This window comes from Tripterygium wilfordii, chromosome 6 (assembly GCF_013401445.1).
Source record: "Tripterygium wilfordii isolate XIE 37 chromosome 6, ASM1340144v1, whole genome shotgun sequence".
Classification (NCBI taxonomy): Eukaryota; Viridiplantae; Streptophyta; class Magnoliopsida; order Celastrales; family Celastraceae; genus Tripterygium; species Tripterygium wilfordii.
The window spans coordinates 11,789,093-11,814,521 of record NC_052237.1 but is presented as its reverse complement, the minus strand read 5'-3'; the positions used below and the strand labels follow the sequence as shown (position 1 = coordinate 11,814,521).

General features: G+C 38.5%; 5 protein-coding genes and 1 long non-coding RNA gene across 9 annotated transcripts; 5 read left to right on the top strand and 1 right to left on the bottom strand.

The window, feature by feature from the left end:
- The first annotated feature begins 373 nt into the window (after window positions 1-373).
- Window positions 374-5,458, top strand: LOC119999719. 4 transcript variants are annotated; one of them, XR_005468495.1, is made up of 7 exons: window positions 374-720; window positions 814-921; window positions 1,026-1,156; window positions 1,518-1,618; window positions 1,996-2,055; window positions 3,838-4,015; window positions 5,320-5,458. XR_005468495.1 is itself a non-coding variant. In XM_038847437.1 (6 exons), exons 1-6 carry the CDS (start codon window positions 483-485, stop codon window positions 3,920-3,922), a joined length of 723 nt encoding a protein of 240 aa, XP_038703365.1. In that variant the 5' UTR covers window positions 374-482; the 3' UTR covers window positions 3,923-4,230. The 4 variants fall into 4 exon arrangements, 1 of the variants encoding a protein (XP_038703365.1); XR_005468494.1 differs by having other exon boundaries at window positions 5,288-5,426; XR_005468496.1 differs by lacking the exon at window positions 5,320-5,458 and adding an exon at window positions 4,132-4,230.
- LOC119999718 (putative S-adenosyl-L-methionine-dependent methyltransferase MAB_3787) lies at window positions 5,212-7,791 on the bottom strand. The gene is made up of 2 exons (XM_038847436.1): window positions 6,808-7,791; window positions 5,212-5,953 (listed from the first exon to the last, which is right to left on the bottom strand). The coding sequence occupies exons 1-2, from the start codon at window positions 7,190-7,192 to the stop codon at window positions 5,328-5,330; spliced, it is 1,011 nt and encodes a 336-aa protein (XP_038703364.1). The 5' UTR covers window positions 7,193-7,791; the 3' UTR covers window positions 5,212-5,327.
- LOC119999721 lies at window positions 5,543-6,465 on the top strand. The gene is made up of 3 exons (XR_005468497.1): window positions 5,543-5,684; window positions 5,799-5,933; window positions 6,272-6,465. It is a non-coding gene; the product is annotated as an uncharacterized LOC119999721 (long non-coding RNA).
- Window positions 7,792-9,451: 1,660 nt separating the features above from the next.
- LOC119999716 (DUF21 domain-containing protein At1g47330) lies at window positions 9,452-15,008 on the top strand. Its single transcript, XM_038847434.1, has 12 exons — window positions 9,452-9,810; window positions 10,799-10,875; window positions 10,974-11,057; window positions 11,146-11,259; window positions 11,404-11,490; window positions 11,693-11,832; window positions 11,925-12,012; window positions 12,674-12,747; window positions 12,948-13,069; window positions 13,571-13,803; window positions 14,090-14,136; window positions 14,485-15,008. The coding sequence occupies exons 1-12, from the start codon at window positions 9,633-9,635 to the stop codon at window positions 14,723-14,725; spliced, it is 1,485 nt and encodes a 494-aa protein (XP_038703362.1). The 5' UTR covers window positions 9,452-9,632; the 3' UTR covers window positions 14,726-15,008.
- Window positions 15,009-15,363: 355 nt separating this feature from the next.
- On the top strand, window positions 15,364-20,509 carry LOC120000501 (probable methyltransferase PMT28). The gene is made up of 8 exons (XM_038848597.1): window positions 15,364-16,714; window positions 16,814-16,963; window positions 17,492-17,762; window positions 17,888-17,980; window positions 18,619-18,793; window positions 19,306-19,548; window positions 19,689-19,883; window positions 20,093-20,509. Exons 1-8 carry the CDS (start codon window positions 15,833-15,835, stop codon window positions 20,289-20,291), a joined length of 2,208 nt encoding a protein of 735 aa, XP_038704525.1. The 5' UTR covers window positions 15,364-15,832; the 3' UTR covers window positions 20,292-20,509.
- A 708-nt stretch (window positions 20,510-21,217) lies between these two features.
- LOC119999358 (S-adenosyl-L-methionine-dependent tRNA 4-demethylwyosine synthase-like) lies at window positions 21,218-25,231 on the top strand. Its single transcript, XM_038846864.1, has 8 exons — window positions 21,218-22,175; window positions 22,559-22,674; window positions 22,765-22,940; window positions 23,322-23,512; window positions 23,607-23,693; window positions 24,256-24,413; window positions 24,489-24,699; window positions 24,800-25,231. The coding sequence occupies exons 1-8, from the start codon at window positions 21,321-21,323 to the stop codon at window positions 24,938-24,940; spliced, it is 1,935 nt and encodes a 644-aa protein (XP_038702792.1). The 5' UTR covers window positions 21,218-21,320; the 3' UTR covers window positions 24,941-25,231.
- The last annotated feature ends 198 nt before the right edge of the window (window positions 25,232-25,429 follow it).

Here is a 25,429-nt window from a genome sequence, read left to right as displayed (position 1 = left end):
AACTCAAACGAATTTTCAAAGTCAAAACAATTTTTGAAAACAGAAAACTGTTTTAGAAACTGTTTCCAAACATACCCTAAATGTTTCAAGTCAAAATTGAAAATTATCCTACCTAACATGCACACTCAAGTCGATTTTTCGACTATTCAAACAATCAATTGATGTGGCACAAAAATCAACATAAAGAATATGTTTGAATAGTGAAAAATCTGCTCGGGTGTGTATATTATAATAATTTCAACTTTTCATTATTAAGTTGGAATGGGTGAACATCCTCTTATTGAATTGGAAATTGACAATTATCTCACCTATCAACACAAGTTCAGTTTAGGTTTATTTTGTAACATGAGTTTTTTTTTTTTTTTTTTTTTAAAATTTAAATTTGGAGTCTGGAGATTTGCCATTTCAATTTGCATGCCCGGGCAAATACTAGAAAAGAGAAAGAAAAATTAAATAGAGTGCTTCATCTGAAGCTAGTAGCCATGACGTCCTCCGCGAACCGCCTTATCTACCCCGCCACTCTCGCCGCTCTCTCACCTTCCCCTCCGAAACCCCAAATTTCAAATCAAAACCTAACACTCCTTCATCAACAGAAAAACAAGCGGCTCCAGATTCGTTCCGATCTCTCTCGCAGAGACGTCACTTCTTTGCTCTCACTACTCAGTCTCGTCCCTTCCATTTCGCAACCTGCTCCTGCGACCGCCTTCTCCATCGGCATTTGTATGCTGCTCGCTTTTGCGCTCTCAATTCTGGTTATTGTTTTGTTTCTTCTTCACCCGAACCCTAATTTTGGTTTCTTGAATTGTTTCGTAGCAGGACCGAAGGACTGGCTTAAGGCGCAGAAGAGGAAGGCCTCGAGATTTCTCTTGGCCCCAATTGATGCCTCCCGAGAGAGCCTTCGTTCTGCCTATGTCTTACTCAGTACGTTTTTTTTTTCTAAGTTTTTTTTTTCTTGGTGATAATAACTCAAAATTAGTTGATGATAATAGTTTTGGTTGCTTTTTTTTTTTTTTCCCTCTCGGTAGCGACTAGTGATTACAAATATAACGATAAGGACTTGGAGGGGGTTCAGAGGATCCTGAGATCCGCTTCCAGGGATTGCGTTCTGCAAGAGAGGAATTCATTTGTTGAGTTTCAGGCTAATACAGGAGTCGAGGTTTGTCTTCTGTTTTTCAGTCATTCTATAGATAGTCTTTGATGCTTATTTAGGGTTTGTTTGTAGGTACCTTTTTCATTCAGTCCATGATTGAGGCTTTAATTTGTGTTATTCAGTTCGTGGGTTTTTATTTTGGCTTTTAAAATTTTCATTGAGCCTAAACAGCATTGATGTGTATAAAATTATTCTAAAATTCAGGTACACTCCCAGTCCCCCAGAAAATAGTTATGTTGTGCTTGGACAATAGATATATTTAATTTTCATACTCAACCAAACGAATTGCGTTCATCAGTCAATAATTGTTGGAGAAAATAGACCTAGAATTACTAAAATCTTATGGCCTGAAATCCTGATTGCACAGGTTTGTACTTTCCAATTGATTGTTAATAATGCATCTTCGTTGCTTGATGAGAGGGATCCTGTAAGGTTGGAAGCTGAAGACATGCTAAATGATCTCATCAGGTAGCCACATTAATTCCCCTCCCTGCTTTTAGACACTGCACCAAGTGGTTAGTTTAGTCTCTGTGATCTTTTGAGCTTTCACGCCCGCAAAACGTGCTTCAAGTATACGAGAACATGTACCAAGTGGTCAATTGTAGCCTTTCATGCTCCTGAATGGAGTTTTAGTTTGTTCTTGAAAGAGAGAACTATTTACAGCGCTAACAGAAGAAGCTCCTTAAAAACAATTTTGACAGTCTAATCTGTCCTTTTCTTCACTCGTCTCGAGGTCCAAAAGTCGCCTGTATCAGTCAATCCAGTTATTTCTAACTGTCTTTTGGCATAGAACAATGATTCAATTTCCTAATGCTATACTTCTCATGATGCTTCTCTTATTGCAGTGCCTTCACAAATTTAAATGGTCTGGCAAGCAAAAGCGATATTCAACTTGCTTCCAGTAGGTATGTCTTATGTGCCAATATCCTGGAAAAGATTTAGTTTGACTTAATCATTTTCATGTTGTCCAGTATTCTTGGTGAGTGACTTTTGTAGATAATAATTTTGATTAGTTCTAACCTTCCATCTTTGGAAAATATTTGGTGTAAGTGTGTAACGGAATGTATGGTGCTAATTTGCCAGTTTGCTAGGTCTACTATTTTTGTTAAGTGTCATCTTGAATTTCCACCTCAACACAAACATAGGACCCCATAAAGTGAAGAAGGATTAACCTTACAGTTGAAATTTATCTGAAATTTAAAGTAATAGAAAATCTGCTCAGAAGATCCTAGTCTTCTTGCTAGTCCCATAAATAACAAGGCAACAAGCGTCTGATATATATGCTAGACCGAAGTATGCTCCTTCGGAAGCTTAGGATGAGAAGAAAGGATTGAAAGAGACGTATGTTGATGATAGAGTCGTGCCCATACACGCTCAGCACCCAAGGCCCAACCGACACCCACCCATATGGGCTGGCTGTACCCAAGGCCTCCCAGCCCATACTAGAAAACCTTGGGTACTAAGGGAGGCCCATACCCCCATATAAACAACACCTTAGCTCCCATATCTTCCGATGTGGGACAATCCTATCAATACCCTCCCCTTCAAGATCAACGGCCACGTTGGTCGAGCACCATGGCCGGCCCCTCCGCAGGGCCCTTGCCCCCGTGGGTCGAGCACCATGGCCGGCCACTCTGCAGGTGCGACCCCAAGTTGAAGGCACAACAAGATCGTAACAGCTTCGATACCATTGATAGAGTCGCGCTCATACACGTTCAGCACCCAAGGCCCAACTGACACCCACCCATATGGGCCGGCTGTACTCAAGGCCTCCCAGTCCATACTAGAAAACCTTGGGTACTAAGGGAGGCCCATACCTCCCCTATAAACAACACCTTAGCTCCCACATCTTCCGATGTGGGACAATCCTATTAGTTGACAATGTTGTTCTTTGAATAGAAATTTCCTTTCCAGTCTACTTAAGATAAGATCTCACATGCAAATATCTTCTAAAGGTAGCATTAAACTGGTGACCATGTTATATTCTCTCCGAAGATGTGTCCTTGCAAGTTGCAACTCCCATTAATGGTCCCCTACTCCCCTGTACCCTCCAATAAGCCCAGATTAGCTTATTGATAATTATCAAATAAGCTTGTTTGATATGGTACTCTGCGCTTGCAAAGTCTGTTTCTTAGCTATTTGTCAAGTTGCAGCCATTAGCCATCTATTCCCTTATATATATTTATGGTGCCGACTTCAGAGCAAGAAGGCAAATAGTAGAAGGATATTAGAACTAGAGGCGAATATATTTTGATTGAAAATAAGGAAATGCTAGAAGATTTCTCAAATCTTTGTAAAGGAATCCATAGGAATAAAATAATTCAAAATGGGATGAAAATCTTGTCCAAACCCTAAGGAAATCCCTCCCAGATAGCTAATACTCAAAGCATAACCTGAAATACTACCCATGGTGAAATTCCCAAAATCCCTTTACAAATATCAGCACTTGTTAATAAAATGCAGGCAGATTCTTGGACTTCGGAGTCTTCTGATTTAGTCACCCCATTGGCTATCCAATATCCATGATGTTTGATGGGCTAGCTATTGTCAGCCCACTGGACTAGGTCTCACATGAGTTCTCATTGTTAGCTTTCTTTACTACGTCATTAACATTAACAGCTTCACTTCCTACATCAATTTCATCTGTGTTAATGCCTCCCTGTCCCCTTCCTCTGGTTTGGTTGCAGACTCATGGTAGCAGATGCACTCAAGGATACTATATCTGTGCTTAACAAATTTGAGCAGGGTGTTATGGCCTGTCTGGAAGCTTGATTGTTCTGGTTCCTTCAGCAAATGTATATGCTGGTATATCTTGTGCTTGAAGATTCTGCAGTCCTTTCGAGTTGGAAATTGGAAACAGTGGAAGTATGTATTTTAGCTTTAAACTGTTCTATTACTTGTAAGTTGTATCTGCCTAGATATTTCTTTACATCTTTTCTCGTCTCCCTTTGGTTCTTTGTTTGCTATCTGTTCCTTGATAGAGAATCTTGCCTGTGGAGCTGTCCTATGGTGTATTGCTATGGCTCGAAGAGGTTCAATTTGGGTTATTATCAGATACATATGCTTCATTAGCGTGTTCATTTTGTTCTTTTTACTTTGAAAGAAGTTGGATTGTGTTTGGCATTATGACGAATTCAAGTTCAACTTTGTTTTCTATCACTGAAAGATGAGTTTAGTTGTATAGTGTCCATAGGCTCTGCTGTCCCATTCTAATGGAAGTTTTTTGAGATATAGAACCTGCATATATGGATTATGGAGTTCAGTTTAGTGGTTGGTTAATCAGCATTTGGGCTGAGTCATGTCAAGCTTTTGAGCTACCTTTTTACTGAAAAATTCACCTTAACTTTATGTTGGTCGTTTTAGGCCCTCCGTTCTCTTAATATTAAGGATCCTCATTCCTTATGGCTACATCCCATGAACCAATTAGGGAAAATGACTTACGAATTGTTGAGATATTTGTTTTTGGTGCTGTTTTTATCCTTCTTTCCATGCTCGTTTTATTTCTTATTTGCCAGATGCTAGGGATGGATGTATCTTGTAGTAAGATCCTAGATAAGCACAAGGTAAATGACTGTGCAGTATGAAATCTTTAGTTTCTTTGAAATCAGATTGGTTGCTGAAGATAAGAAGAAAACAGGAAGTGAAGTTGCCGAAAAGATAAGGAATATGCTCACCTATACAATTCCCTCACGTCTCTATTTTAAAGAATAAATAGTAATAATTATTATATTCTCATTTCAGACCATATAAACAGTTTTCCCGCAATGGGAGGGTAAGACTCTTTAGGTGTGTCTTTCTGGACTCTTATGGTAGTAGTGGTTTGTCATTGTGATATATAAACTCAATAAATCTCACCCCTTTGCTCAGGTTCATAAAACCCAGTTTCTTTTTGTGCATTTTTATGGGTACATAAGGGGTATGTTTCAAGTAGTCATAGGGACCAAAGCATGCCCGCACTTCACTAACGTCTTTGAGTTCCAAGACTGCCCGGTTTCATGATATTTGTAGTGGAGACAAATATCTATTTACATTTCTTGACATGATAATTGAAGAAATCAATATGTGGAATTGCTTCCTTGCAAGCAATCTTATTTCAAAGAAACTAAAGATTTTTTGCATCCATGCTATAAATTGTAGTTGACAGCTTAGTGTCTCTATTATATCGGCAGATTGCTATCTATGGAATATTTTGATTGGGTGAACCAGAAGCCTGCACCAAATACAAGCGACGGCATGGTGTGCCATCGTCTGGGTTGGTTTGGACTGACCTGGGTAAGCTGCGGAGCTTGTTGAACAGATTCAATGGATCATGCATGAGGCCAAAATGAGCATCGGGATCACCTAATTGTGAAAGCTTAACACTAGAAAATCCTAGAGATGGTAGGAGATGATCAGGCCAATCGCAGTAGAAATGGAAGTTGGAATTGGATGAGATACAAGGCTGGTTCATGAAATCTGCCAGGAGAACTGTTTTGGTGATGGAGGACTTGTCAGCAATGATCTTGAGTACTTGAAGGGCATTGGCGTGTGAGAGGTAATACAGGATACCTTCTAGAACCCATACTGTCTTCCGCTCTGACTCAAACCCTGATATTTTAAGTTTCTCTAGCCAGTCATCCTTACTGATATCAGCTGCTACCCTGTTTAGGGATTTTGCTGTCATCCTTAGTGGCTGATCTCCTTCTGCCGATTCTATTGCTTCCTGCAGCAGAGTAGTTTTTACTTGCAAGACCTCGGTGAAATCCACTTCGAAGACATCACATTCCTTCAAGCAGCTTAAGCGGTATGCCCTCGCATCCATTCCTATAAAAAAGGATATACTGTTGATACTTGTTCATGGACTAAGCTTAAAAATGAATGCAACTGAATTTTGGATTGAGCAAACAGAAGAGTTTCTATTTTGCGCTGGGTGAGGTTTTCCCCCTTGCAATATGCAGCTAAGTTGGTCCGCAACAGGATAGCATTAATAATTAACTGTTGTTTAAAATTCGATTGGAGAATGGTCCGAAAATTGCACGAATTAGTTTCAAACCTTTGGTGGTGAGTGTGAATCAATCAATTGCCTAAGGCACTTATTGAGCTATAACTTCATATGTTCTGGCTGTCCATTTTGTTTGGCAGGTTACCATTGTTATTCAAGTGTTAGATAAACCTTCGATGGATGGGATTGAACCAGAAATTTTTGGTAAGGCATTGTAACCAAGCCTTGAATCATAGCTAGAGATTGTGTCCCTGGGTTTTCCATTGTGTAATGTTGCAAAATGAACATGGGAAATTCAAATGCTGGGATTACTAGCTTATAAGTTGTGAAATAAGCTGTCGGATGTTTGTCAAAACTTATAGCATAAACTAGCTTATAAGCTCTAAAAAAAAGTCTATTTAAGTTTAATTTAAAAGATAAAATAAATTTTTTTATAATATTATATATAATATTATCTTAATAAAAAAGAAGGAAAAAAAATGAAAAAAAAACAAATATAAGCTTCAATTTGAAACTTATTTTTTTGGAGCTTATTATAACTTATAAACTAACTTATAAGCTAGCTTATGTGTGGTGTTTGGCAAAGCTTATTTTGAAGCTTATAAGCATCAAAATAAGCTTTACTGTACGAGCTATCTGTGCGAAAATATAACAGGTAAAAGTAGCGATCACCCACCTGCACCTAGAAGAACGACTTGCACTCCACCACCGCTGAAGGAATTAAGGGCATCTTGAATCTTGGAGTCAAACCAGAGAGTTCGAACTGCCAGAATCACTCCAGAAACTTCACGGGCTTTGTTGATGCGGTCATTGGTCATCTTCTCATAAAGGCTTCTAAGGTATGTCTCTCCTGCAAGCAAGTCTGCAACTGGGTCATTTGTTACATGCTTCCACAGGGCTCTTCCAGCTGCTGTCTGGCAAGCTGAGCGTTGTAGGGAATCCCACTCATTCTCTATTGTAGCATGAAGTTCTCGAACTTTTTCGTTTGAGAACAAATGCGGCAGCTTGAGCTCCTCTAGCACTTGGGGCTCTTCTTGGGAGCCATTGCTCTCATCTGACATCTCTAAAATGTTTAGGAAACTTTGAAGACTAGTAGAAGAGAGTGGAAGAGAGATTCATGCCATATATTAATAAAAGTGCTCAATGTGTGTAGATAAGAAAAGAGAGCCACACACATGGCCAATGTTGGAGCATAAGACTTAACTGTGTATAGCTGCTTCTCTCTTCGTGGATAAAAATGAAGGCTATAAATTAGTCCACGAGTACCACAATCACATATACTTGAACTTCCCCTTTCAAAGCTGTACCTTTTGTGACAAAAAGTAGGGAGTGGCTCCACCCTTGGGTTGGTTCCCAAGTTGGAATGTCTATAAATAGTACTCTGACTCTTCCTTGTCCTTTGGTAACATATGGCCAAGTGTGAACAACGGATCGTTGATGAAGATGGTAACTTGATTGCGGTTATTCTTAACGCGAGCGGGAGGTTGTGAGTTCGAGTTCCATGAGTGTTTCCATTATCGCTATTTGCGAGATAAGATGAACTCGGATTGTGGGATTTTTCACTGTCCGGAATTTACGTGAGTTGTTTGGTGGATACGTTACTAAAAAAACATATGACAAGTGTGACTCCGTTTTCACCTGGAGTGGCGAAAGATAGCTGGTGGAGGAGGTAGTTTTGGGTGGTTGGGTTGTAGTGGGGGTTGTGATTCCTTATCAACCAAATAGGCAATTGAGTGGTGCCAGACGAGACACCGGAGCCAATTTGAAGTCATCGTTTGGATGGCTCACAGACATCCTAGCATTATTTTTTTTTGAGGTCTGTCAACTTCAAGGGGAGAACAAATTTTCTTGATAGGAGTCAGATTTTCCCATTTTATTCCTCCGATCATCTATAAATTTAAACATCTTAAATTAATACCCAATTGACACGGCTAAGTGTGTATTTAACTCCACAAAACTTCTCATGGGTCCATGAAAGGAATTAATGTAGAAACGGTTGGATATAGGAGTTGAATTTGTGACATCTCGCATTTGTAAGAAGTTATTGTAGTCAGCCTCACAATTCTAACCAAAACTTGTAGTTTTGTTTTATATATGTATACACACATAATTATACATGAAAAAAAAGAAACTATGAAATGCTAATCTAATCTAATACATAAATATATTATTAAAGCTGAGAAACAATTTTAGAGTGATTCTATGGCGTCACGTCAGCAAGAAAGAAAACTCATAATAAGACGTGTCAATATGAAACTCATTCCAACAGCTCAGTACCCGAACCTAATTACTGTATAAAATCATGAATTTACAGTATTTTAATTTAGAACCTGCTGCAACTTATGTTCTTTCTATAGTGTCTCATCTAAACTTTGATAAATACTAAATAGGCATATTCTTCATCCAAGTTGCACCTTATTATACACCTCTGTTCCTCTTGTCTTTTTTCTATAATCATAATATTGAATTTATTTTGTTTTGCCATTATATTTTAGTTAAAAGGAATATGCTGTCTCTGAGCCACAGTTATAAGCAATCAACATTCAACAGTGTTGTTGACAGTACTAGAATAAGTTAAATTGTCTTGTGTTTTTCTTGGGTACACGTCTTGATTCACAGTATTTTTATTCAGTGTTCGTAACGTTCTTCTATCTTTTATCTTGGATGGAGATTTTATTAAAGAGTGGTCCTGACACGTTATGCCATATGTTTCGCACACTTCACATGGGATTGGTGTTCTTTTTTTAAATTTAAATTGCAAACTCTCTCTATTCTCAATTACTCATACATTCTTACTAATTACTCGTGAATGGACACTGTATTTACTCATATATTCTTACTAATTACTCTTGAATTGACACCGTATCACTGATTCTAGTATAGTATGTCAGCATATGATATGATGTGTGATGTCAGGACCTCGGCTTGATGTTGACGCAAGTGGGGACAAACCAGTCTGTAGTTTAGTTTCCAATCCATATCCATTGAGGCTGCTCCTTGGCCAAAAATATGACGAAGTCACAGCAATTTTATTTGGGCTATTTAAGAAAACCACAGAGACTTAAATGAAGGAGATAGGGAGTTCAAAGAGGGAATTAAATTCAAGACTTCAACACGTTTTATTTAACTGAAAACGAATAATGCTTGAAAATTGAAAGAAAAATGTTCTATACATATCTGAACAGAATAATATTTTTTTTAATGAAGTAATAACCTATGCTGCATTCAATTAACAACGACTAATTATTATATTAAAGTAGTTAATAAAATAGGAAAAAAATTTTTGTTAAAAAGTAATATTAAATATTTTTATACCTTGGGATATACCCGCACGGAACACAGCTGTATAGGCTTCACCGGTGGGGTTTACATTCGCGTGCGATCAAATCGAGGAAACTGAAGGGAAACAGACGAGCCCGAGCTCCTGGGAGTGGTATCCAACTTCCTTGTGAGAGTGATACAGCAAATACTTGACTCAGAGGAAGAGAGAGTCCATCAACAATGGCAGATACGGTGCCATGTTGTGGAACTGAATTCTCCTTGTATATATTGATAATTATTGGACTTGTGACCTTTGCTGGTCTCATGGCTGGCCTCACCCTCGGTCTCATGTCTCTAGGCCTCGTCGACCTTGAAGTTCTGATCAAATCCGGTCGTCAACAGGATCGTATCAATGCCGGTACCTCTCTCTCTCTGTAGTATCTTGATGAACTTTCCTTTTTCGTCTTATTTTTGATCGAGTGATGGACCTTGTGAGTTTAGTTGATTCTGACTGATTTATATAATTGAGACCCTTTTTGGCTTCAATTTTTTTCTTACGCTGGTTTGATTATTTTATGCTGATGAAATAAGTTCTGTAAATTCAGGCAAGCTTTCGAGGCTTGAGATGTGTTCTTCATGCGATTAACTTATTTCGTTCTTTTTTTTTTTTTTTTCCTCTTTTGGTCGAGTGATGGAAGTTTTAATTTTTCGTAATCTCGACAACCAGGGATTAGGGCTGTTTGGGTGTCTGATGGCTTTGAGCCTTTGATTCTTTTATGGTGATGAAATTTAAGTGGTCTTAGTTATTACAAGCTTTGGAGGATTTAGATATGTTGTTTAACGCGATCAACTTACCTTTTCTCACTTTCTGTTTCCTCTTTTGGTCGAGTGTGGAAATTATTGAGTTTAATTGATCATAATTTTGACAATTAAGGTCATTTTTGGGTACAACTTTTTGCTAGATGGTTTTGATTATCTTCTGCTGATGAAAATTTAAGTGCTGTGAGTGTTTGGATTTGATGGAAGATATATAGACGATTGTCCAAGCCATGTTGGGTTTCTGAACTTTGTAAGTGAGTCAGACTCACTTAGTTCCGACTCGGTGTTTCAGCGGACACCTGAGCCACTAGGGTAATTAATTGTACGTTGATATTGAAAAATTCCTGTTTTGTCAAGTATCGCAGGCATGCATATGTGGGTATCTCTCTCTGTGGGGTTTGAAGGGGTTGGAGTTGGGAGCACAAGTTGTGGTAACTGGTGTTGGAGTCCAAACACGAGTTCTTCATGTGAATTATAGCTGTCATTTTTAGCTGTAGGTTTACCTATATGGCTATATGAACTAGTCTCAAGTGACTGTTCTGTACAATATATGTATAAAAAAAGAAGTTACACGTCTTTTTTGGCAGCTAAGATATTTCCAGTGGTGAAGAATCATCATCTTCTGCTATGTACACTTTTAGTTGGCAACGCTATGGCGATGGAGGTAACTATAAGAAATTGAGAGGCCTTTATTAGGGGACCGTTATTGTTCCGTTTGTTAGTCTTGTTGATTTATTCTAGTTTTATTTACCCTGCATGTAGGCACTTCCTATTTTCTTGGACAAGCTTGTCGCTCCTTGGGCTGCAATTGTGATATCAGTAACTCTTATTCTCATGTTTGGGGAGGTAGGTTATCTTACAATGGTCTGGGTTGCCTGTTTTATAATTTATTTACTGATTAAAACTGGTCTATGGCTTGTCTCTTCGATAATAGATATTGCCTCAAGCAGTTTGCAGTCGTTTTGGATTGGCAGTGGGGGCGGTAATGGCACCCTTTGTCCGTGTTCTTCTCTGGTTATTCTTCCCAATCACTTATCCAATCAGTAAGGTAGAGAAAAGTCTAGGATTTATAGTACTTCTATATGTTTATGAGTTGTCTCTTCGCTGGTGGTTTGGTTGTTTTATCTGCTGTCTTTCTTATTCCTCTATTTTATTGGGCAATTCCTTTCTTGTGAATGATGTCTAATTTCAGGTTCTGGACTACCTGTTGGGTAAAGAACATGATGTCCTTTTCCGTAGAGGAGAGCTCAAAACTTTTGTGAATTTTCACGGGAACGAGGTATTGAAATAAATTGAAGATTTTAGCTGTTTTTGTTGATCTGAGAATGATTTGCTTTAGGCACACAGAATTCTATCCATTTGTGAAGTTTTGCCTTCCATTTATTTAACAAGGGGCATTGACCTTGTATATGGACCTAAATGCTCTCGGCATGCATTTAATACTGCTCATTTTCTGATGCCTAATGCTGTTTATTGTTTAGGCTGGGAAAGGTGGGGATTTAACACATGATGAAACTACTATCATCGCCGGGGCACTTGAACTGACTGCAAAGACCGCAAAAGATGCCATGACTCCGATATCAAATGCATTTTCCCTAGATCTGGATGCAACTCTTAATTTGTGGGTTTGTTTATACTTTTTCATTCTGCAATCATCTAGAGATAACTTTTATTATGCTCTAAACCTCTCTTGGTCTCTGTTTCTGTATTCAGGGATACATTGAATGCAATAATGACAATGGGTCACAGTAGAGTTCCAGTTTATGCTGGGAATCCCAAAAATATAATAGGACTTATTCTGGTAATATCTCTCTGTTCGTAAGATTATGTTATGTCCTATATACTATGATAGTATGTCCATCTGTGTGATCTTGTCCCCCATTCTTCTCAAATTGGTGAATACTTAGTTAATGGAAATAGGTTTTGTTGTTTGCATTTTTGATCTTATTATTGCGTGTGCTTAATTTGCTTGAGAGATATAATATAAACTGAACGCGTTCTAATGTGACGCAGAAATGACCCTCACCAATGAAAGGTTCATAATGGGGTATCTTATGTTGGACAAACATGTTAAGCACAATTGATATGTGGATGGATACTATGAAAGGCAAAGAAAATAGTATATATTTTACTTCTGTTGTGTCAATAGTTTCCTCGGATTAATTTAACCAGTGGGTTCCATTAGAAAGAAAAGAGAGCAGACAATTAACAGAGTATTTCAAAAGCTAAACCACAAGTGCAATGGCAGGTTGCAGAGAAGATATTGTTGTCATTTACTTCATTTTTCCTCTTCACCTAGTTTTTTCCCCTTTTCAATCGGAGAACTCTTTTTCTCTTTAAACCACTCTCGTTATTCATCTAAGCCATACGATTATTGAAGTTACTTTTTGAACTCCAAGTTCATCCATGTGTGTGTTATTAACCATAATTAATTGACCTCACTTGTTCCTTCGCACAAGCAGGTTAAAAATCTCTTAAGTGTTGATCCAGACGATGCAATTCCATTGAGAAAAATGATGATAAGAAAAATCCCTCGGTACGGCCATTGATCTCTTTATTCTTCTCTTGTTGGGTAAGAAAACTCTTGACTTCGAGAGATTTAATAGCTGATTTGGCCCCTCAGGATTGATCTGTGATATTAGCCTGACTTTAAAGAATGTTAGATTGCTTAATTGTATAAATTTTTGGATCTGCTAGGCTTGAGCTAATTCATTCTTGCTTCTTGTTATCTTACAGGGTGTCTGAAAGCATGCCTCTGTATGACATTCTGAATGAATTTCAGAAGGGTCACAGCCACCTGGCTGTTGTATATAAGGATCTCAATAAGAACAAAGAGATACCAAAGATTGATAAAGATGGTGAATAACTAAATCTAATCATTATATGCATGTGTCTTATAGTTTTGTCTTAATTTGGTCATACATACAGAATTACTATATTATTCTTTCCAAAGCGTAATAGTTACTTTCAAATTCATTAATTGTCGTGTTTGAGTGTTCTCTATGCCCCGTGTAATTTCAAAAGGATACTCATAATAATGATTATATTGAGTATCAAAAAGTTGTTTCAGAATGTAGAATATTGGACATTTTGTGCTCCTACAGTTGATTTTCTTTTCCCCACATTTTCAGTTGTTTTGGTCCACTTCTATTTCCACACTTTCAATATCTGTGACTCGTCACATCCTTTGGAAATAAACTTCAATGATTCTCATCAACCCCAAGTACTGCTTGCATTCTCACTAGTTATGAGTTTGTTCTGAATTTTACCGCAATAAGGGTTTGTCTAGCTTCTCAATGTTCCTTGGTTGCTTATCTAAATCGTTCTAACCATATGTAACTGATCTTTGCACATACCAGGCAATAATGAGGCTAGCCCTAACGCTATTGCCCGAGGTGCACCTGTGCCTAAGAATGATGGAGGTCAACAAACAAAGAAGAATCTGGTTGCTACTCCTTCCTTTAAGAAGCGACACAGAGGTTGTTCACATTGCATTCTGGACATTGAGAATTCTCCTATTCCAGTGTTCCCACCTAATCAAGAGGTTGTCGGTGTCATTACCATGGAGGATGTGATTGAAGAACTTCTTCAGGTAAAGAATAATATTTTTCATCAATTTGTATACAATTGTGATTGCATAACCTTGATAAGCCCAACCGCACCTGTTTCATGTTAGGCTGTTGAGTCTTTGTTAGATGCCATTCATATGCGTGTGCATAGCATGACATTTCAAAATGTATCTCCCTATTTTGGACAAGGCTGGATATGGTGTAGGGCGCAACTTTATTACTATATTATTTGGGAAGCTTCTGTGATTCTATTCTTAATTATAGTAATATACTCGGTGATCTTATTTTCATACTTGTTGATTATATCAGGAGGAGATATTGGATGAAACCGATGAGTATGTCAACATCCACAACAGGTAAACTATGTACTTGTTACCTTTATATGCCCGTGTTTTGTTTAGTTTATGAAATTAAAGAGTAGACAGAGATAGAAGAGTTATAGGAGGAAGAGGACGAAGAAGCCAAGAAGGAGGTTCTTTTCGTCACTAGTTTAGAATGGGTATACATAGCTTTTAGCTGTCAAATACAGGAGTGTTCCAATCACTGCTTGACTTTTTACGGGAATTTTTTGCATTTATATTTTGGTAAGCAGGAGCTTGGGTTAGTAGAATGTCTCTGCCCTCAGTAAAGTGAAGGAGAACGGAATTACCCTGTTTAACAAAAATTTGCAGGAATTATGCTGAGGTATTTCTTCGGTTGTGCAGGATAAAAGTTAACATGAACATGTCTGAGGAAATAAATCCCAACTCCATTCCACAGCAACCTTCTACCAATGGCTACGCTGCCCATACCACAAGCCCAACTTCGCCAGCGTCTATGGGTTCGAGTGTCAATGAACACTCTTCAGTTCCTGCATTGACAGTATCATTCCCTAGCGGAACTTCGATAGCAGGATCTCCCGCTGCTGCACAAGTTTCTAAAGAAAACATGCCAAAGGATAGTTAATCTTGGAGTAACTTTGTTGTTTGCTTCTTCATGTATGATAATTAAACAGAGACTAGGTTAGATGGAGAAAAGGATTTTCTTTTTTAACTTTTAAGCACTACATGCATACCCAACTTGAAGTATAGGCTGGCTGCTGTGATTTATCTTGTAATTTATATAGCAAAGATATGGATTAGAATTTCAAATGAGACAAGTTCAAGCTGATGATGGTATATGTATAAGTTGAGATGAATTTTAAGTTGTTTTTTTATGACAGAATAATCATTCGAAATTAATTACTTTGGTGAATGTCTATTGATCAAATCATATGAATTTTAGAGATTCTGAGTTCGATTTTCATTCGAAAACCATGTATTTGTAGTCACGCGATGGGTTTTGAATGTATATCGGACATTCAAAGAGCACTTTTTTGTTTACATCTTACTATGGTGTGGTTTTCGATTTTAAAAAAACAAGGATTGTATTCTTGAGTAGCTAAAATATATTTAGTCGTAATACACAATTTTAAAAAAAAAAAAAAAAAAGACTGAAGACACAAATTTAAAATTGTTTTTGAATTTCCTATTTGTAAAATATACTCGTAAATATTAAAAAAAAACCTTTTAAAAATTAAAAATATACCTTTCCCTTCTCCGTTGGGATCGCAAGGTGTAGTGCTGTTTTCAGTGTTTTGAGTGTTTTCTACTCCCAGTCCAGAACCAGACAACATGATCCCAACAGTTTCTTTCTTGAGACATTTCTACTATACTGGTCAAATTTCCCCGATTTGAAATGTAACTCTACTTTGCAACTTTTTATCCTTCTCTAGCTTATCATATGACAATTGAAGTTATTGTCACTGAGACACGGACAGTGCCAATCCAACCCAGTTGACGCTCATCGGTTCCTGCTTTACCAACTCATCTCTTCTAATCAGTCCTGATGCGATTTCGCATCTTCACAATTATCATTACCTTACTTGGGTCGTATGAATTATTCGTAGATTGTCAAGAATTCCAACAGATCTTACGATTTCAATAACCTCTTTAAAGTGGGTGTAGATTTCCTTCTGTAGTCACACACTTTTAAGAGCATTTATTGTCGGTTTTGGACTGACTGAATAGAGAGATGGCTCTGGCGCGGTTCGGCCGCCAAGCAAAACGCCCATATGGGTTGTGTGTGAAGATGACGGCGGTGGCCGTATTGGGTCTCTGCTTTATATTCGTTTGGTCAATCTTCGCTTCCCCTTCCTCTTCTCTCACCACGCAGAGGGAAAGCTTTGATGATATTGGTGAGCCCGCATCGGCAGGTATGAAGAAGGTGAGCAGTTCTAGTACCCAGTCTGAAGAGAAGCAGCCAGTGAAGCATGAAACATCTCAAGCAAGGAAAGAAGATAAGAAAGTTAAGGTTGAATCAGATTCTGAAGTGAAAGGTGAGAAAAAGGTTAATGGGTCTGCGAATATATCAGGTAATGAGCATGAATCTAGGAGGAAGAATCAGAAAGAAATGTCAAGTGCGAAGAAAGGGAAAGTCAAGCCAAAGTCAAATGATGGAAGGACTATAGAGAATGGTCAGGAAGGAGAGGAATCTGAGGATCGAGATTCAAATGAACAGGAAGTGCAAGAAGTTGTTGATGGGAAGGAAGAAGAAGCAAGTGCAGAGACTGAAGTAAATGGATTGATAGAAGGAGATGATGACCTGGATGAACAACCAGATCAGGTAGATTTGGAGAAGGTTGAAGATGAGAGTAATGAACCAAAAACTGCAGGAAAGAAAAGGAAGAGAAAGGGTCCTTTGTTTGATCCAAAAATGCATTATGTATGGAAATTATGTAGCACGAGAAGCAAGCATAATTACATTCCTTGTATTGATAATGACAGTGTCATGGGAAGGCTGCAGGCTTACAGGCATACAGAGAGGAGTTGCCCAAGAACACCTCCTATGTGCCTTGTTCCTCTCCCACATGAGGGTTATGAGACTCCAGTGCCCTGGTCTGAGAGCAAATCAAAGGTGGGATAATGTCCCTTATCATTCTTTCATTTAGCATATAGTATTAGAACGGTGAGATCTGGTTGATATTCTCAGTGGGGAATTTTTGCGACTTTGCAGATATTCTATAAGAATGTTGCGCATCCAAAACTTGCTGCATATGTTAAAAAGCATACTTGGGTGGTTGAGTCTGGAGAACATCTTACTTTTCCTCAGAACCAGTCTGAATTCAAGGGTGGAGTTCTTCACTACCTTGAATCCATTGAAGAGGTGACTTTCCTTTCTGTTGCACTTCATTTTAATTAATTGATGTCCATGCACTATGAATTAGAATCACTTGAGTATTTATTCCCATTGATATAGCTTTGATTCCTATAAAAAGTATCAGAGTTAAGAAGTTCTCTGATGGTCCAATTTTTGTATCATACAAGTAGAGCTGTTTTATGCTTCTTGAAAAGTTTCCATACTATGCACACCGTCCACTTTGGTGTCAAGCAGCCATAAATACTGCAACCCTAGAAACACTGTAATCACTTGTTGTCCCCTCAGCTACCCCAACCCCAGAACTTTGCATTCGCCTTATCAATTTCATGCATATCAGATTAGAAAGAGGCTAAAAAAGTAGTTTGCTAAATAAGGACGTATTTTAGCACTGGTGCAGTAGTTCTATTTCATTTCATATGGAAAATGCCTTAATAGCTACAATGATATTTGTATAAAAAAATTTCCCAAATTTCATAGGGTCAACAGTTCTATCTTCTTATGCATGTGATTTGAAATTTTGTTGGCATTTGATAGATGGTACCAGACATTGAGTGGGGCAAGAATATTCGGGTAGTACTGGACATTGGATGTACAGACTCAAGCTTTGGGGCAACTCTGCTTGACAAGGATGTATTAACATTAACACTTGGCTTAAAAGATGATCTAATTGACCTAGCTCAGGTTGCCCTTGAGCGTGGTTTTCCTGCATTTGTTACTCCTTTTGCACATAGAAGAATCCCCTTTCCCAGTGGTGTTTTCGATGCTATTCACTGTGGCAGTTGCAGCATGCCTTGGCATTCCAATGGTTTGTCTTTTTCCCCCGTATTTTTTCTTATCTTTTGTTCCCTGACCGTCATTCCTAAGTTTTCTACCCATTATTGGCTAGTTTTCCTCTGAAAATAATATCATAAATTTTCTTTCCACTTTCAGGGGGTAAACTTCTTCTTGAGATGAATAGGATTTTAAGGCCTGGTGGATATTTTATCTTGTCATCTAAACACGACAGCATTGAAGATCAAGAAGGTCTTTTCCTTTTCCCTTGAATTTGCGTTACTTTACAAACATACATCCAGTATAGTATGTATATTTAAGTACTTTTTAGCCTTGTTTACATTTGCCTAAATCTTTAATGGTGACATTGGTGAGTGAGATACAAGACCAATTATATTTCGAACTGTATAGTAAGACTGCAAAGACATTTTCCTTTTATTTTCTTTATTTGTAATTTCCCTTCCTGGATACTAGATAGATAGCCTTTCTAATTTCCCTCATTGTACACATGGTTGCCTCGACGACCTCCATGTTTATAGTCGATTTTGCTTTTGTCCACTGCTAGTTAAGAATGATGCATCACTCATTTTGTACTAGAAAAAATGGTCACCATATACCAAATGCATTCGTGATATTGAGTGGAATTAAATCATTTGCTTCCCAAGTCAGTACCCTAAACCAACTGCTTCCCCTTGTGGGTTGACCTGATTGGAAATTTTGATTTTTCAGTTTTAGTGCCAGCCAAGTACATCTGCCTTGCAATTTTTCACCTCACGCTTATAGTTATACATGAAACAAATGTTAGTGCTTAGTCTGATTGCTGCTGTGCAGTACTTATCATGGAGACCTTTAATATATCATATTTAACATGCCATTTTATTTCATGCCAGCCATGACCAGGATGACAGCATCCGTCTGTTGGAATATTTTGGCTGATAAATCAGACGAAGTAAGTGAAGTTGGTGTTAAAATATATCAGAAGCCTGAATCAAATGATATATATGAGTTGAGAATGAAGAAAAATCCACCTCTCTGCAAGGAAAACGAAAACCCAGATGCAGCCTGGTAAGCCTAGATGATCTTGCTTTCCAAATATATCTCCCAGTTTTAATATAACTTTGCTGTCTATAGAAGTCCCTGCAACCCCAATAAAATCTTTTTTTACAAAGGGAAAAAAAAAAAGAAGTACTTTATCTGTATCATTTAGAAAAGAAGTCAACAAATTGTTTATGGGAGCAACTGTGTTTTAACAACACAATCAAAAGAGCACCTAACCCTTTTTGCTGATACCTAGAGTGGAAATTATTTTGGAGTCGAGAGTTCTTGAATAATTAGATCAAAGCATTGTTAAGGACAATTTAGCAAATTCAGCCTCTAGTTAAGCAGTCCAATTTCCATTTCCCCCTCCACGTCGCTAATATGATCTTTCTGACAGTGGACATTGAGCAACACATAGAAGTGCTCATATCAAAATCAATTCTATAAAAATTAAAATAAATAATTTTACTTGTTCCAGCCAGATTGGCTTCTTCCTTTATTGTTTCTCACTAACCTTTTCGCAATATTTCTTCAAACAGGTATGTTCCAATGAAAACTTGCCTGCATAACATTCCTTCTGCCATTGAACAACACGGGACTGAGTGGCCTGAGGAATGGCCCAAGAGGCTTCAAACTTATCCTGACTGGATGAATGATAAAGAAAAATTGATTGCAGACACCGACCATTGGAAAGCTATTGTTGATAAATCCTATCTCACAGGGATGGGGATTGACTGGTCACATATCCGAAATGTAATGGACATGAAGGCTGTCAATGGCGGGTACTCAACCAACCAAACTAAACAATCTAATTTCTTTGTTAGCGGTTTTGCTTTTTTGATATAATCAAAGAGGTCTACACACGCTCTCATTCACTTAAGATATCTGAAAATATAAAAGTAATGTTTCTGTGACAATACAGATTTGCAGCCGCTCTCTCACAACAGAATGTGTGGGTGATGAATGTAATCCCTGTCCATGCACCAGATACACTTCCCATCATATATGAACGTGGGCTCATCGGTATATACCATGATTGGTGCGAGTCTTTTGGCACTTACCCAAGATCCTATGACCTATTGCATGCTGATCATCTGTTTTCACGGCTTAAGAACAGGTCAAGATTAAATTCGTTTGCCATTATATTGTCTGAAAATTGCAGCATTCTTTTTTGGTTTTCTTGTCGTTACAGTCCCTTGCTGAGGCCAATATGTCAAGGCCTCCCAATTAATGGGTAATGGCTTAGTAGTTGTTCAGTCAGACTAAAAATGCTAACGTGGACATGATGCACTGGTCTTCTTCACACCACAGTCATCTCTTTTGCAGGTGTAAGGAGCCCGTCTCCATTGTTGTTGAGATGGATCGCATTTTACGGCCTGGAGGTTGGACAATTATACGTGACAAGGTTGAGATACTGGATCCTCTGGAAGGAATATTGAGAAGCTTGCAGTGGGATATCAGAATGACTTATGCTCAAAACAAGGAGGGTATCTTATGCGCGCAAAAGACCCTATGGTGGCCATAGAATCTCTGTGCATGCATGATATGACTTACAACTCTTACACGAAAGATGGAATGTGGATTCATCATTTTTGGGTCATATAGGAACTCACTTGATTGCTACTCATACAAATTAATGGATCACATTTTTATTGTCTGGTTTTGTCCATATGTTTCAGTTTCTTGTATAAATTTAGTTGAGGTTTGTTTTGTGAACATGGAATCGTCGATTCTTCTTTGAAATGCCATAGAGGAAAGACAGAGAAAATGGAAAGAGTGACTGGCCTGTGCTAGAGATATTTTTAATGGCATGGATTTGAACAATTCATGTATGTAGAGCCCTGTGGCCCTCCAGACTTTGATTACTAGGCAAATGTCAATACTCAAATCAAATGAAATGATTTTATTGAGATTTGAATGTGTTTCTTCATTATTTTTTAGCAGCAGGCAACAGTGAAATCAATTGGCTAAATGTAGTTTGCCATATCATCTTGTCCTGGTGATAAAGGCGTATGATAATCATACTCCTTCATCAGGGTTCAATCCTCCCCGGATGCCTGAGCTCGCATATAGATTATTTATGTGTTTGCGGTTTGTTCGGCATGCATAATTTGTGCCTAGTACGCAGACCCAGTAGGTTTACTCAGTGCATGCTCGAAAGATAATAGGATAGTGGCTGCGGATAATACTCACAAAAAGATGTACCTGGCATGTAGGTGACATGGACCCATTCGTAGCTATAGTCTAATACGCCCAGTCCAATGAAATGGGCCACTATTGATAAAAAGCCCCAGGCCTTCAACACAATTCTGACCCAATCAAAGGTTCATAGTTATTGGACAAGCACTTGAGTTCGAAGCCCAAATCCTGGCCATCAAAGTGACTCTCCATTTGAATTCAGCCCATTATCTCTGCTTACACCCGCCGTCGTTTTGCTTTATCGAATCATCGTCATCGCCACTACGGCTCCCGACGATGAAACCTTCTTCCCTTCAGCGTCCGTTCATGCCAGTTACTTGATTCAGTTTCCCAATTCTCCAGCAGAATTACTTAGATGGCGGTCATGTCCCATTCTTCGTTTTCCACTCGTTTGACTCTGCTCGCCCTCCTCTCCGCATCCACCTTCTACTTCTTCTACAAATCTCGTCGTCTGAAACTCCTGAAGCATTCTCTAAACCCTAGTCCTAACACCAGCAAAGGCAAGATTTTCTTCATATCTCAAACTGGAACCTCTAAAGCCCTAGCTCATCGCCTCCTTAATCTCTTACACTCTAGAAATCTTTCCTTCAACCTCATTGACCCTAAACAATACGAGCCCGAGGACCTTTCGAAAGAGAGTATGGTACTGATCGTTGCATCCACTTGGGAGGACGGAAAGCCGCCACCCGATGCCAAGTTTTTTGCCGATTGGCTCGCGGAGAGCGCTGCCGATTTTCGGGTGGGGTCATTGCTGCTCTCCATGTTAAGGTTCGCGGTGTTTGGAGTTGGTAGTAGGGCGTATGGGGAAGCATACAACGCGGTGGCGCGGGAATTTTCAAGGCGGTTGAAGGAGTTGGGCGGGAAGGAGATAGTGGGGGTTGGGGAGGGGGACGTGGATAGGGGAGATTTAGGTAGGGTTTTTGAGGAGTGGAGTACGAAGGTTGTTGGGGTTTTGGAGGAAGGTTTTGGTGTGGTGGAGAACAGAGCCGTGTTGGGGAATGGAGTTGATGAGAATGATAATGAGAGTGCTTATGGTTCGGAGACTGATGAAGAGGAAGAGAACGGTAGGGAATCAGAGGTTGTTGATCTCGAGGATATTGCAGGTAAAGCGCCTTCAAGAAAATCATCTGCTACGGCTAAGACTAATGGCAGGATTAATGGCAAAAGAGATATGGTTACTCCTGTAATCAGAGCAAGCTTAGAAAAGCAGGTGAATTTTATGATTTTGCAGATGTTGTGATTTCGGATGTTATGAGCAGAGTGTTATGTTTTCAACCGTGGCTAAGTGCAGTGACTGCTTGAATTGGGTTTGTTGATATTAGCGTAAGGTTCCAGAACCATAAGTGCAGTGACCAAAGCAGTTGTACAGTTTTCACTGCAGTATCTTGTTTTGTTTGAGGTGTTGAGATGTGCATTAGATTTGATGAGTTTAATGGAAGTGAAAAATAATTTCAGTGGAAATTTCGCGCTCATTTTTATCTGATCTTTACAAGTCAATCTTTTGTATTCCTTTTCCTTGATATATACGTTACACTCTTAACCATTTTCCTCTTTTGATAATCTAGAACTCTTCCCGTATCATTTAATATGCAGGGTTATAAAATTATTGGTTCACATAGTGGTGTTAAGATATGTAGATGGACCAAGTCTCAGCTTAGAGGTCGAGGAGGTTGCTACAAGCACTCATTCTATGGCATAGAGAGTCATAGGTGAGTGTTGTTATTTTGTTGGTGTTAAGAGTTGCTTGTTGCTTGAAGTTTTTGACTAATATACCTTGTTTTTTGGATTTTAAAAAAAAGGTGCATGGAGGCAACCCCAAGTCTGGCATGTGCCAACAAATGTGTGTTCTGTTGGAGGCATCATACGAATCCTGTAGGAAAGAGCTGGCAGTGGGAGATGGATGATCCCTTAGAGATTGTGAACTCTGCTATAGACCAGCATTTAAAGATGATTAAGCAAATGAAAGGAGTTCCTGGTAATTATTCTTCATTATTCTGTTGGATCATCTTTCCAAAGAGTTTCTTTCAGCATACTATGGTAAATCCAAAACCTGCACAACCCTAATAGAACATCACCTGATTCTCTACTAGTATAGATGTAGCCAACCCAGAATTGTGGATGAAGGCTTTGTTGATGATGTGTTATGTGTAGCATGCTTACGAATATATTTTCTGTAATGGAGCTTTCTAGTTGTTTGCTATAGAGGTGTTACTAATTTTTGTAAGCTCATACTTCTGGTGAAATGGTTGGAAGTTTGCTAATTGCAATTAGGGCTTTGATTATTTAGTGTGTTATCATGGATTTGATTTGAATTGCAGGTCCTGTTTGTGTTGACTTGAGAATTTTATTTCTATAGGTGTTACACTGGAGAGATTAAATGAAGGCCTCTCACCTAGACATTGTGCCTTGTCACTTGTTGGTGAACCCATAATGTATCCTGAGATTAATACTCTTGTGGATGAGCTACACAGGAGAGGAATATCTACTTTCCTAGTAACAAATGCACAGTTCCCTGAAAAGATCAGAATGCTGAAGCCTGTTACCCAGGTTTAGAGTCTAGCTTTCAATTAGGTCGTATAAATTTTTTGCATTAAATTGTCCTTATTCCCATGATTGTGTTTCATCTTTTTGGCCAATGCAGTTATATGTGAGTGTAGATGCCGCAACAAAGGACAGCTTGAAGGCGATTGATAGACCACTGTTCGGGGACTTTTGGGAGCGTTTCATTGTATGTTGTTTTCTTTTGTGATAATAATTGGTTTAAAATATTTGACATATTTTTTGTAAAAAAATAATATATTAAAATTGAAATTAAATTGTAATCCAAGAAAGAAATGAGAGGCAAAGTGCACTTTGCACTAGAGGGATGATGAGAAAGAAGTTAAGCATCTCTGGTCATATTGTATATCAACTGTCTATCTGATTTGTAGACTCTCTGTGTGGTCTATTGGTTGGGGCCCTGGTATGATACGATATAGATTTAGCTAATTAGTTACACTATTGTGGACTTGCCATATATTTTAGTAGATAGATTAAGCATTTGTTGCATTCATAAAATAATCACAGCTTTGGTTTTCTATTTGGCTTCTTGGAAAATTAATTCCCTTTCATGTTACTTTTCTATGGCCCATGAATCAGGGAGATCACTCCTATGTGCATGGCTTGGGGAGAACAAATCACAATATAGTTGCCATCATATGCTTCAATTTCCAGTCTGTTTGTTAAATTTAGCTACAACTCTGGAATAACTTCTTTGTGTACTAATAAGTAATAACTGATATTATGTCTAGGATTCTTTGAAAGCTCTCAAGGAGAAACAGCAGCGAACTGTTTACAGGTTGACATTGGTGAAAGGATGGAATACTGAGGAGTTAGAAGCTTACTTTAACCTCTTTAGTATTGGGAAGCCCGATTTCATTGAAATCAAAGGTGTTACATACTGTGGATCGTAAGCGTTTCTGGCCTACCAAATTTAATTATCTTCTCAGCCGTACTTGCATGATCTTAATGTCTTCTAATACAGGTCTGCCACATCAAAGTTGACCATGGAGAATGTACCCTGGCATACTGATGTGAAAGCTTTCTCAGAGGCCTTAGCTATCAAAAGTGAGGGGGAATATGAGGTTGCTTGTGAGCATGTCCATTCATGTTGTGTCCTCTTGGCAAAAACTGAGAAGTTTAAGGTCAATGGCCAATGGTTCACGTGGATAGATTATGACAAGTTCCACGATCTGGTGGGCAACCGCACTAAAATATTCTTCTTTAGTTCCAACTAATGTATTGATTTTCTTTAAAGAAATAACAAATATGAGTTTTTTTGTGGCATAATTGCAGGTTGCTTCTGGGAAAACTTTCAATAGCAATGATTATATGGCTGCCACACCTCCCTGGGCTGTATATGGAGCAGAGGCAGGGGGGTTTGATCCTGATCAATCTCGGTACAGGAAGGAGCGACATCATAAATCAAGCCGCTGACCAACCAGGTTGGATTTTCCCATCATAATCCAATGGTCACGTTTACTTTGTTAGGTCTATATAGCACCATACTCTAGTAACACAGTTTTGCAACACATGGCCTTACATGGAGCATAATTATTGTCAATATGATTGTAGACATAATATATTCTTCTTTTGTAACGTATTTTAGAGCTCTTGAACACCTTAGTTGTGTAGTTCATTGTGCTTCTGAGGTCAACTGCTTGAGGTCGTGAACTGCAATGATGAATAGCTAATAAATTTATGTCAGCATTTTCAGTGATTCGTTTATTTTTCAGTTTGTAAATATGAGTAAGTTTGTGCATTGATGCCATTACTCTCTCCCTCTCTGGTGGGATGAAACAGACAAACAGTTGTCTATTAGCAACCTTAGGCATTAAGCTATAGTTGAAGGCAACTTAGGAGGATTCCAAAAGTAGGGGTCTGTGCTGCGGTCGGATTAAATGTAGACTGATCCAGGTGACCTAC